General features: G+C 42.0%; 1 protein-coding gene across 1 annotated transcript in view; it reads right to left on the bottom strand.

Annotated features, from left to right (window-relative positions):
* BANP (BTG3 associated nuclear protein) overlaps window positions 1–12,501 on the bottom strand; it is a 217,576-nt gene that overhangs the window by 130,274 nt on the left and 74,801 nt on the right. Inside the window, exon 7 of the mRNA XM_060788495.2 lies at window positions 10,075–10,314. Coding sequence (XP_060644478.1) covers window positions 10,075–10,314 — 240 coding nt within the window. The remainder of the gene's footprint in view (window positions 1–10,074; window positions 10,315–12,501) is intronic.

The raw sequence follows: 12,501 nt of genomic DNA, 5'->3' as shown, positions 1-12,501 counted from the left end.
TTGAAGCCGCTCCTCATAGGGCTTGTACTCCAGACCCTTGATCACTGACACATTCCAGCTTCTCAGCATCTTCCTTCAAATGTGGTGCCCAGAATTCGACACAGTATATAAAGATGCAGCCTGTTCTGTTTGGGGTCAAATAAATATTCCTGTGCCCGACCAGTGGGGTCACAGCTAATACTCAATTTCAGCACGTAATTCCTCAATTCTGGCATTACAAGGAGCAAATAGAGAGGGTCGTTTTCACAACCAGGGAAAGAACACTGAAGGGAACGTTCTGGGGGAGAAACACAACCATCCAGCAGGATTCCAATATGTTCTCCATTAAATCTGTTTGGGTGGTCTGCCTCTCCACTCTAAGCTCAACAAAGTAGAGGGATATTTCATTATTGTACGGGAGCTGCTTGAATGTCTTCTGAAGAAGGCTCATACCCCATTTCTTTGCACATTGTTTCCCTGTCTCTGTGACAGCCAGCCTCTCCACAGCGGCCTTATCTTTCACACTGTCAACACTGCAACTCAGCACCACACCGTTCAGCCTAGGAGGAATATATCCTCCTCCTCCTCCTCCTCTTTTGCGATCTTGATCTCTCAGAAGACAGGCGATGTTTTTACATCACCTGAAAATCAAATACCCAGAGATGAAGTTCATCTTGACTTAGCGGGAAAGCGCTCAAAGCTTATTTTCCTTGTTCTATTTTGATAGGTTGGTGTAATCGGCACTCCAGGTTGCAGTCATCTGTCTGTGCTACTTTAAACATTGATAGGTTCCAGATGAAACACGCCCAAACGGCAGATGAATCAGGCCGATAGCAGGTTCAACGCGCGAAGCAAGCCAGGCGTCAACGCTCGAACATCATAAAGATTATTATTAATAATAATTCCATAAAGATGTGCTTTAAAATTAGCAAATTCTTCCAGCTGCGCCAACAATGGGCGTTCTGTGCTTCTGGTGTCTGCTTCTGCCATTTTCCAGTATGATCGCCAAATGAGTTCAACCGTCTGCAAAAGAATCCAAGGCTAAGCCTTTCTTAGGTTTCCAGGTCCAGCCTAACTATTATAGCCTCCTCCCTTTTGGCCTCCAGCCATGATCCTTTTTATTGCCCGGTTATACTATTGATGGTGCATTTGGGCAGAACAATGCCTGTCTGTTTTTCCGCAGAGAAACAAACAAGTTATCCCAATTTTCTTCGATCTCAAAGCAGACATAATCTATTTCTTGATGCCACAGGTTGGGAAAGGGCTGGAGAAGTCTTATTTGTTCATTTAAGGAGATGCCCAGGTATTTCAGGCTTGGCCTAAAATTTTTAAAGGCACCAAGTCCTCTCTGATCCTGGTTATTATTTGTGTGGAAGACGGCTAACAAATACCAGGTACTGTAGGCTATATTTCAGAGAAAGAAATTAGCAAAACCACTTCTGAGGATCCCTTGCCTAGCAAAGCTCAGTTTATGGCATCGATGGTGTCACCATAAGTTGACAGGTGGCTTGAAGATTCCCATCTTTCAAGCTAGTCCAGACCAACTTGTGTACCATTAAAATAATCTGACAAAATAACAGGTGGATGACACCTTAAAAAGAGAACGGGAATGGTCCACCTTTGGTTCTCCATACGTTTTGGTTCTCCATACATTTTGGACTCTAGTTCCCAGAATCTTTCCCCATGGACCATCCTGGAAGATGTTTCTGGGAACTTGAAGTCCAAAGAAAATGGAGGACTAGAAGATTTTACTGTTGTTTATTCGTTCAGTCACGTCCAACTCTTTGTGACCTCCTGGACCAGCACACACCAGAACTTCCTGTCGGCCGTCACCACTTCCAGCTCCTTCAATGTCAAGCCAGTCCCTTCAAGGATACTATCCACCCACCTTGCCCTTGGTCTGCCCCTCTTCCTTTTTCCTTCCATTTTCTCCAACATCATTGTCTTTGCCAAACTTTCCTGTCTTCTTGTTATTTGGCCAAAGGACTGCATCTTGGCATTTCATATTCTTCCCTCCAGTGAGCAGTCGGATTTTATTTCCTGGAGGACAGACTGGTTGGATCTTCTTGCGGCTCAAGGCACTCTCAGGAATTTCCTCTAGCACCACAGTTCAAAAGCGTCTGTCTTCCTTCGCTCAGCCTTCCTTATGGTGCAGCTCTTGCATCCATAGGTTACCACGAGGAATACCATCGCTTTAACTATGCTGATCTTCATTGGCAGTGTGATGTCTCTCCTTTTCACTCTTTTATTGAGATTGGTCATTGCTCTCCCCCCAAGAAGGAAACATCTTTTGATATCCTGGCTGCAGTCTGCATCTGCAGTCATCTTTGCGCCTAGAAATACAAAGCCTGTCACTGCCTCCACGTTTTCTCCCTCTGTTTGCCAGTTATCATTCAATCTGGTTGCCATCATCTTGTTTGTTTGTTTTTAAATGTTTAACTGCATCCCAGCTTTTGTGTTTTCTTTTTTTACCTTAGTTACAAGGCTCCTCACTTTCAGCCAAAGATTTAGTCTTCTGTTAATCAAAGCTTGCTCACAACACTGAAAAAAATCACATTAGTGAAAAAAAATGCAGTAAAACACCCAACAAAGCACTAGCATAAAATCATACAGTTCCCAAGGATGGAACCACAGTTTTTCTGTGACAAAACCTTCCCAAGTCTATCCAGTTGATAAAGGAGTAGGTAGCCCATGAGATACCCCAATCTCAAAGCAAATTGCTAATCTATGAAGATATCTTTCAATATTAAAACTTCTGAGCTGCATCCATTTCAGGCACATGTTTGCAGCTGTTAATACAAAAGATCACAATGACCAAACTTATATTTTCAATCATAAAGAAACCCCTAACTGTGGCCCATCACTTTTCACCCTTCAACATAACCACCATAAGAAAACTTTTTTTTTTGTTATTGATGTTAAGAGTTACTGAAAAAGGCACGTTCTGCCCCATTTATACATAGATTGATTGATTAATTGGCCAAAGCTTTTGTTCCCACGAAGCCCTCTGCCATTACAGCAAGCGACCAAATGAAAACATGTACCTCAAAAGATAAATGGTTTTGTGGGAAGGCTTATGTAGTCTATCAAGAATTTTTAATAAGCCTATTTCCCTCCGTTTGGAAAGTGTGGCTTCGGAATACTCTATACTTTTCAAAATATTTTCTATTAAATACAGATTTGGTTGGGGGCTCTCTTCCCAGAAGGAGGGAAGGGACAAGAAACTTTCCACTGACAAGCTGAAAGAAGAGAAGAGGCTCAAAGGCGACTGGCAAACGCAGCATGTGGCTGGCATTTGACAACATCTGCGGAGCCTCCAGGCAGAAAATGAAACCAAATGAAAATGAGAATGCCCTTCTAGGAAGAGGTGCCAGCCTGACCTATATACCTCCTGGACAGTCCCAGAATTCTAGAATGATACTGGATCAAAACTCCCAGAAACCAAGGTACAGGAATTGTAGACACTAGCGTCAAAAAAGTAACTTTTGGGGGATCCAGTTACAGCAATTATAAAAGCTCCAGAAGCCCCATTTTGTTCTTCTCCTGTAAGCATGGAGAGAGAGAAGATGTTTCAAGAGGGATAGATAGCTGGGCCCTAACTTTCCTATGCATGTAGGAAAGTGATTTCAATAAAGTCCTTTGTAACTTTTAAGGCTTGTCTCTGCTCCTGTAATTGCTGAAGCTCATTTGCTCTACTGCTACACTCATGGAGCTTCTGATCTGCTAAAACTGCTGCTGCTGTTGCTGATTTACTTTTAAAATGCTTTTTCCTTTTTGAAATCACCCAAGACCTACAATTTTCCAGCAATGTCAGAGTTGCAAGTAGTGCTCAAGCTGCCTTCAGCAATGAGAGCCAACTGTTGGTTGCCTTCAGAGGTTCCTCAGAGCTTGCTACCAGGTCACTTCTGGAAGCTGGTGTTTCTACCTAACCCAGTGAGAATGGCAGAGACTCCACGTTAACAACTCAGATTCAAATCCTACTATGGCCCTTCAGAGGAAGTCACGGTTTGGATCTACAACCTTTGAAGCCTATCTTTCCAAAGTACATCTTGATGGTTCAGCTGGTAATGGCAGAGGAATAATTCTGCTAGATTAGTGGTTTCAATCCTTTTTTTGTCCAGGGACCACTCTCCAACATTAGTACCAAAAGAGTTACGAATCAGGTTTTGGTCAACTTTAGATTTGGTTTGGTTATCTGGGACACTGATTCAGAAAACTGCATTGGACACACCATATCAGCTCTAATTTCTGATACACAACATATGCCACCCAGTAGTCACCATCTGCTCACCCACAGAAAACTATATTTAATAATTTAGAACTGGTGTGGTCTATCCAATGCAATTTTCTGAATCAACACCCCAAATAACCCTAGGAACACACCTAAAAATGAAGACACCAAGAAAAAATTATTTTGGTTGGACTATTATTATCCATGGAATTGGTTAATGCTCGTGTTAAAAAAAGAAGGGGAGGGGGCTGAGGTTGAAAAAAATACAATCCCTAATGGCTTTAACAACAACAACAACAAACAAACAAACAAACAAACAAAGGCACAACTCTGTGGCCCAAATTATTCACTGGAACTTATGTCACAAGGACCACCTGCCAGCAGTAAAGAATTGGTGGGATCATAAACCTGCAAAGGTAGTGGAAAATGAACACACAAAAATATTGTGGGACTTTCGAATCCAGACTGACAAAGTTTTGGAACACAATACACCAGACATCACAATTGTGGAAAAGAAAAAAGTTTGGATTATTGATGTCGCCATACCAGGTGATAGCCGCACTGAGGAAAAAAAACAGAAAAAACTCAGACGCTATCAAGACCTCAAAATCGAACTGCAAAGGCTCTGGCATAAACCAGTACAGGTGGTCCCAGTGGTCATCAGCACACTGGGTGCCGTGCCAAAAGATGTCAGCCGGCATTTGGAAACAATAAACATTGACAAAATCACCATCTGTCAACTGCAAAATCACAATGTGTCAACTGCAACTTGGATCTGCACACATAATTCGAAAATACATCACACAGTCCTAGACGATTGGGAAGTGTTCAACTTGTGATTTTGTGATACGAAATCCAGCATATAGATCTAATTTGCTGTGACATACTGTGTTTTTGTGTCAGTAAAATAATAATAATTATTATTATTATACTATCAGCTCCAGCTCCTCATGCGGGGAAATGAGAGAAGCCTCTCACAAGGATGATAAAACATCAAAAACATCCAGGCGTCCCCTGGGCAACGTCCTTGCAGATGGCCAATTCTCTCACACCAGAAGCGACTTGCAGTTTTCAAGTCGCTCCTGACACGACAAAAACAAAAAACAAAACAGTAGGCCGCAGCCCATGGGTTGGGAACCACTCTGCTAGATCCTAGCTATCAGATATCTTGCTAAATCCTAGCAAACAAGAAACATGATCGACAAGCCCACTATGAAAGATGGCTGGTTTGCTGGACGAAACATTTGTTTGCCCATTCAGAAGTTGCATCAAGCTAGAACAAAGTTGCCTTAAGTTTGTACTGTAGGAACAAGAAAATTGAGCGAGTGACTTCCCTCTTTCTCTGAGATATGAAAGGAACCCGGAGGATTTACATTTCTCATTTCAAAATTCAGGGACATGGAATAAAGAAATACAGCGGAACAAGGAATCGATGTAGCAACATTGAGCACAACTGTGAAGAGCCCTGAGGTCTTCACATTGATTTCCTTTATCTCTTTATCGGGATTCCAGATTCACTTTCTCTTGACCACCCTCTGAATCAACCTTCTTTTCAATTAGCAAAAGGTATTGTTCAAGATCCGTCCCTAGCAGGCTAAAAACCATGAACTTTAGACATTAGAGGCATATGATGACTGTCACTATTAATTTCACAGAATGGCCACATTGCTGATGACAGTGTTTCTCAACCTGGGGGTCGGGACCCCTGGGGGGGTCGGGAAGGGGTGTCAGAGGGGTCGCCAAATACCATCAGAAAACATAGTATTTTCTGTTGGTCATGGATGTTCTGTGTAGAAAGTCTGGTCCAATTCTATCGTTGGTTGGGTTCAGAATGCTCTTTGATTGTAGGTGAACTATAAATCCCAGGAACTACAAGTCTATTTTCCCAAAAAAACCCCAATGTTCATATTTGGGCAAATTAAGTATTTGTGCCAAGTTTGGGCCAGATCTATAATTGTTGGAGTCCACAGTGCTCTCTGGATGTAGGTAAAATACAACTTCAAAACTCAAGGTCAAGGCCCACCAGACCCTTCCAGTATTTTCTGTTGGACTTCTGTGGGAGTTCTGTGTGCCAAGTTTGGTTTAATTCCATTGTTGGTGGAATTTAGAATGCTCTTTGACTGTAGATTAACTATAAATCCCAGAAACTGCAACTCCCAAATGACAAAATCACACACCCCCCAACCCCACCAGTATTCAAATTTGGGCATATTGGGTTTTTGTGCCAAATTTGGTCCAGTGAATGAAAATGCCCCCTGCATATCAGATACTTACATTATGATTCATAGCAGTAGCAAGTTTACAATTATGAAGTAATAACAAAAATAATTTTATGTTTGGGGGTCACCACAACATAAGGAACTGTATTAAGGGGTCGCGGCATAGAAAGGTTGAGAAACACTAGCTTATGAGAAGCTAAAGACAGAACACAAATGCAATAATCCCCAGGAAAATTAAGAGGACATAACTGAAGTTGGCTCTTATGTCTTCCCTCAATTGGAGCATTATTTTGCAATGCTCTCTTTCTATATATATTTTGCAGCTGCAAAAGCTGCTCTGGTCCAACATGAGCAAGATTTAGCCTTTTGAAATGATATACATGGAAAACAAACATGCAATGGGCAGGAATAGCAGCCAAAGCAGCCAGATACAGTCCCTGTATTAAGCTGAACAGAAATGGGGAATCCAATCTGCGGCTATCCCGAAGACTTGCCCAACACCTGTGCTTTGAGCTGCGGCTGTTATTCCTCCCAAGTTTTATTACTTCGATCGCTCTCTCCATCAGGAATGTGTGTTACACCTGGGCATGTTCTTTAGCAACAAGACTCGCGTGAATTCGGAGTGACACCTTACACTGGAAGCAGGGTTTGGGATGCCTCATGCACGGGAAACATAGGGAACATTACAATTCTAATTGGTCCTTCAGGAACTTAAAATAGAAGCTTAAGAAAAAACATCTGCCTGGAGGTAAGAGAAAACAAACCCACTCCCAACATCTGCAGGACTGTTAAGACCAGGATTTGATCATTTGAGGCAGTCGAACATCTTTTGTATGTAGTTTCCAGCAATTTTAGATTTGCAAAGTCAAGAACCCATTGCACAGACACCACTTTCTGACACTTTAAGGGAAACCGACGCATCGGTTGTGATGGAATCCTTGGTCTGGACTACAGCTACGCAAATGTTGGACTCATGGAGCACCCGTCACAATGAGAGAGAAAGCTGGCCTCAGATTTCCTCCTGGGAAAGTCAGAATGAAATTCCAAACTGATTTGCCATGGGACTAATGCATTTGCCAGAAAGTCAGAGCAACTGTGGGAGACAACCAGCACATTGGTCCATTAAGGGAGGATTAATCTGCAAGTCTGAATTCTATGAAACACTTGGGAAGGTTGCACAGAGCAATATAGAGGATGGATGGATTGATGGGTGAGTGCGTGTGTGTGTGGATGGATGGATGGATGGGTGGGTGGATGGATGAGTGGGTGAGTAGATAGATAGATAGATAGACCCTCCCCAATGGGAATTTAAATCTATATACATTATATATTGTTGCTGCTGTGTGCCTTCCAGTCATTTCTGATTATGTCAACCTATCATGGGGTTGTCTTGGCACACTTTGCTCAGAGGCTGAGAGAGTGTGACTTGTTCAGTGACTTCCATGAACAAAAAGAGATTTGAACCCTGATGCATCTGAAGTATCCCAGTTCAATTGTCAAACTACTACACTATGTTGGCTCTCTATTTTTCATCTCTCTCAACCATCCAAGAATACAGTGTCTTTATTTGATTTACATCCTGCTTTTCTTCCAGTGTCTGCTATCTATCTATCTATCTATCTATCTATCTATCTATACCCTGCCTTGTCAGAAATGTTGAAAATTAACTAGGTATTTTTAATTACAAAAATTTGAGTCAAGCACTGAAAGGGTTAAATTGATGCAATGACTCAGCAAAAGCTGCAGTTCAATATAAGCAGGTGTGCCTGTAGCTTAGCAGCCATCAGTCTGAGGTAAACCTCAGTGGGAGAAAAAGTCTCAGTCTGTGAGAGAAGCCTCTGTGTGAGATAGGTCTTAGTCTGTGAGAAGGCCTCAGAGTATGAGAAAGCCTGGTTGAAGAAGCTTCGGTAAGAGGAAGCTCTAGGTTGAAGGCCTCATGAGTAAAGCTCCAGTATAAAAACTGCTGTGTGTAAAAAGCTACTGTGTGAAGCTCCAGTATAAGTTAGTTGTGAGAAGAGGCTCTGTGAGAGCAAACCTGTTTATCTGCATAAGAAAAAAGCCCAGTATGGAAGCAATGAAGGAAGTATAAAGAACTTTATTTGAATTATAGAAACCTTGTTCTTGTAAATAGTCTAACCATATTATTTTACTACAAAGAAAAGCCCCCTATGGAAGAGATAATACTAGTCTCTCTGTTTTTGCTCTTTTTATCACTTTGGGCTCCTGGTGCTGGATCATGCTGCTGCTGCTAATTTACTCTGCTGTACATTTATGAGGAGAGTCTTTTCTTAAGAAGTCCACTCGCCCAACATGGCTTTCCCCCGAATCCCATGATGGGATTCAAGGCAGTTGACAATAATGTAAAACAAGATAAAAATAAAATCTTATTTTAGAAAGATTGGAAAATAACAAAACAATGTTGTTTTAAAACTGGTTTAAAAACAATTAAAACATACTTACCAACAAAGGATTTAAAAATATTGTGCACCACACAAGCACAACTACGACTCTATCATTGAATTCCATAATAAAAATATCTTTGCCATCAGCATTTAAAACAAGGTAGAAGACTGATAGGATTTATGGTGAACCAAAGCAGCCTGGGAGAGGGGTTATGTGACTTATTTCCCCCAACTCTGGTTTAATATAAATCCACTTATAGCACAAGATACAAGCTCCTAAGAGCAGGTGGGAAGTTGAGGTCCATGACGTTACCTTCTATTGCAGGCGTGTGTTGGGGTTCAGCCTGGGTGTGAACATGAAACTGATTCTCTGATTGTATTTCCTGATGCTACCGAAAATGTATTTCCTGATGCTACTGAAAATGTATTTCCTGATGCTAATGAAAATGTTGATTCTGAGGTCAGTGTAGAAGAAACTCCTGCAGGTTTGGAAAGTGAAAGTACACATTCTCATGAGAATGTTTCACTCCCTTCTAGCTCTCCAGAGAAGCTAACACCTGGGATCCTTAATGAGGATAGAAGAGGACAGATTTGCATCGCAGAGTTTGCAAAGGTCAGCCAGATTGAAAGAAAAAGAAACAAGGGCTTCAAAGCCTGGAGGCGTGTCACGGAACAGATTCCTCGGCTTTAAGTGCCTCTCGCCGGGTTGACTCTTTAGATCAGGCATAGTTTTAGACTGAGGCATTACTTTGGCAGATCTCCCGTTTCCCGTGGCCTTCATCCCAAGAGGCTTCTAGTGCTCCAAATACGGTTAGTAGATTGCTAACAGGTTCCAGGATTTTACAGTGTTGCTTTGGGTTTTTGATCTAGTTCATGGACATTTCTGATTGCTGATTTTTACTGTGGCTTTTTGACTTTGCATTTTCCTCTATTTTGTAACCATTTTTCATCAATAAAAAAGGATTATTTTTCCTACAGTCAAGTGTGGTGGATTGTTACCTTAGGGTCTTGTTTCCGGCTCTGGGTTGCAATAGCGTGAGCCAACTTTGGCCCTCCAGGTGTTTTGGGCTACAACTCCCACAATTCCTAACAGCTGGTAGGAATTATGGGAGTTGAAGCCCAAAACACCTGGAGGGCTGAAGTTGGTCCATTCATGTTCTATTGCCTTGGTTCTGCTATGTTTGATGTTCCACCCTTTGGTGGAAAGAGCATTCATAGAAGTTATAATTTCATGATTACTCACAACGGATGCCGTAAATCATAAGTGGATCTAGTTGCTTCTTCCCATGCTTCCCCTGCCCGGAAAGATTGGAAATGGCCTGGATTTCCCGGTGAAAGAGATAATCAAGGAGTGTCAGGGCCATCTTCTCCGCTGTACGGCAGTTGGTGCTGATGTGGAGCATGTCGGCTGCCGTGATGGGACATCGCACCCGCATCTCAGGGTTGTTCTCATCTCCGAGCCATGTCCCACTGGGATAATCCTCTGCAAGAGACAAAAAAGGCATTTTACATCCCGTACACTTATTTTCTAATCTGGAGAACATTTTGATCATTCGTATACCTTCCCAGGACTTCTCCTCTGATATTTTTCTGAGACTCTATTAACATACAAATAATTAACAGCATCTGTATGTATTCTTCTACTTAATATGTTTGTTAACCTTTCCCCAGAATTCTGGATCCCTAAACAGCAATCAACATAAATCAAGAATTTTAATAATTAGAAAATTAATGAAACAAGATTCTATTTTTATGAGGAAGAAGCTTAAGGTAAAGAAGGAAATGGCAGACATCAGGAAAACTTCCTATTAAAAATGCCTTGAAAATAACTGAAAACTATTACTCGTTATCTCAAATAAATTAATTTCACTCTTTGTTGTTCTATCACCTTTATAAAGTAACTTCATAAAAGCCTTGCTTCCCAAAAGGTAACTGGTTAGTAGGCATGTTTGCAAATTTTTTTCCTACCGTTTCTTTCATGTCTTCTGTTTATTTGGAAGCACAAAATGAGAAGCCCCCTCCCCACACGAAAATTTGCTCGACATGAAAGTCTGTCTACAGCCTGCTTTCATATGTAGTAGTAGTAGTAGTAGTAGTAGTAATAATAATAATAATAATAATAGTAACACTTTATTTGTACCCTGCTACCATCTCCCCAAGGGACTCGGTGCGGCTTACATGAGGCCGAGCCCAAACACAACAATACAAGCAATAATCACAACAATACAAGCAATTAAAATAAAAACATAGATAATAAACATATAACATTATCAATAAGACAACATATAATTAAAACTGTGGGAAGGCCAAATGTAAAATTAAAATTGGAAATAGTGCTGAAGCATGGATGAGAAGGGGATAGTGGTGTTTGTGGAAAGACATACGAGCAGACCTAAAATGTAAAGTGCTTTAGAGGGACAAAGTGCTATGGGATCACTATTCCAGGAAGGCACACTGGAACTTGCCTCCTCAACTTGGAAAGACAGTGTGTGTGTGTGGCGGCGCATGCAGGCAGGCAAGCCCAGAGCTCGGCTGCAGGCACACTCCGGGCCTGCCTGCAAGACCCGCCATACACAAACTCTCGGAGAGTGCAACAGGGCAAGCCGGCAGCTGAGCACTTCTTACTCTAGAGTAAGAGGCACTTGACTGTAGGTACTGGCAGGTGCTTTCCAGGCTTGCCTGCACACTCTGTCACACTCACTCTCAGAGAATGTGGTGTGCCAAGAAGGCCCAGAGTAAGAGGGACTCAGTTGCAGCTACTGGCTGCAGGCACACTACGGGCCTGCCTGCACGGCCCATCACACACAAACTCTCAGAGGGTGCGGCAGGGCGAGTCTGCAGCTGAGCATCTCTTACTCTAGAGTAAGATGCACTCAGTTGCAGGTACTAGCAGGCGTGCGCGCTTTCGGCCCCAACAGACACACACTCTTTGAGAGTGTGGCATGCCGTGCTGGCAGGCCTGGAGCACTTCTGCGTGCCTGCCAGTGCCTACAGCTGAGTGTCCCTTACTCTGTAGTAGAAACAGTAGGTGCCAGGTAAGAAGAACACACACTGGGAAGGGGAGCCAGTGAGTGGGAAGACCTCCACCCATAATGGTCCCATTTTTGGACCCGAAACAAAAGAACAAAAAACAACCCTCTCAATTTTGGAAGGCTTACAAAAAACAGATCGGGACCCCCAACAAAAGTCGGGATACAAAATGGGACAAGATTTTCCCCGAATGCATATGTCTACTGGTTACAGATAAGATTGCTTGTAAGTTAATATCCCCAAGCTCTAGCTACAAGAAAGGACCAGAGCAATACAGTCAAATTATCCATCTCCGAAACACATGTATGGCCTCTAATTCTTTGTAGCTTAAAGGCAACTAGAAGATTTCCCCTGTTGCTTTTGATACAAACCATAATCTCCTGTGGCACTGGTTTGTTTAATGTATGGTTAGTGACAACAAATCTACAGGCAGAATTACATTTGCTTTCAACTTTGTTTGGCATGTGTATCGTTTCTCAGCATTTGGGGATCCAGAATACAAAAGAAAGGAAATAGAAGTACATTTATTTTCAATTTGTGATTAGAAGTTTCTCTTTTCAAACTGTTCTTCAATTGATTTGTTGATCTGCTGCACATCAGAAAGAAATCTGACTTGGTTTTTGACTTCTTTATTGCACTG

The sequence above is a fragment of the Anolis sagrei genome, chromosome 8, assembly GCF_037176765.1.
Source record: "Anolis sagrei isolate rAnoSag1 chromosome 8, rAnoSag1.mat, whole genome shotgun sequence".
NCBI lineage: Eukaryota > Metazoa > Chordata > Lepidosauria > Squamata > Dactyloidae > Anolis > Anolis sagrei.
Note: the sequence above shows the minus strand (reverse complement) of the source record. Positions and strands in the feature narration are given on the sequence as shown.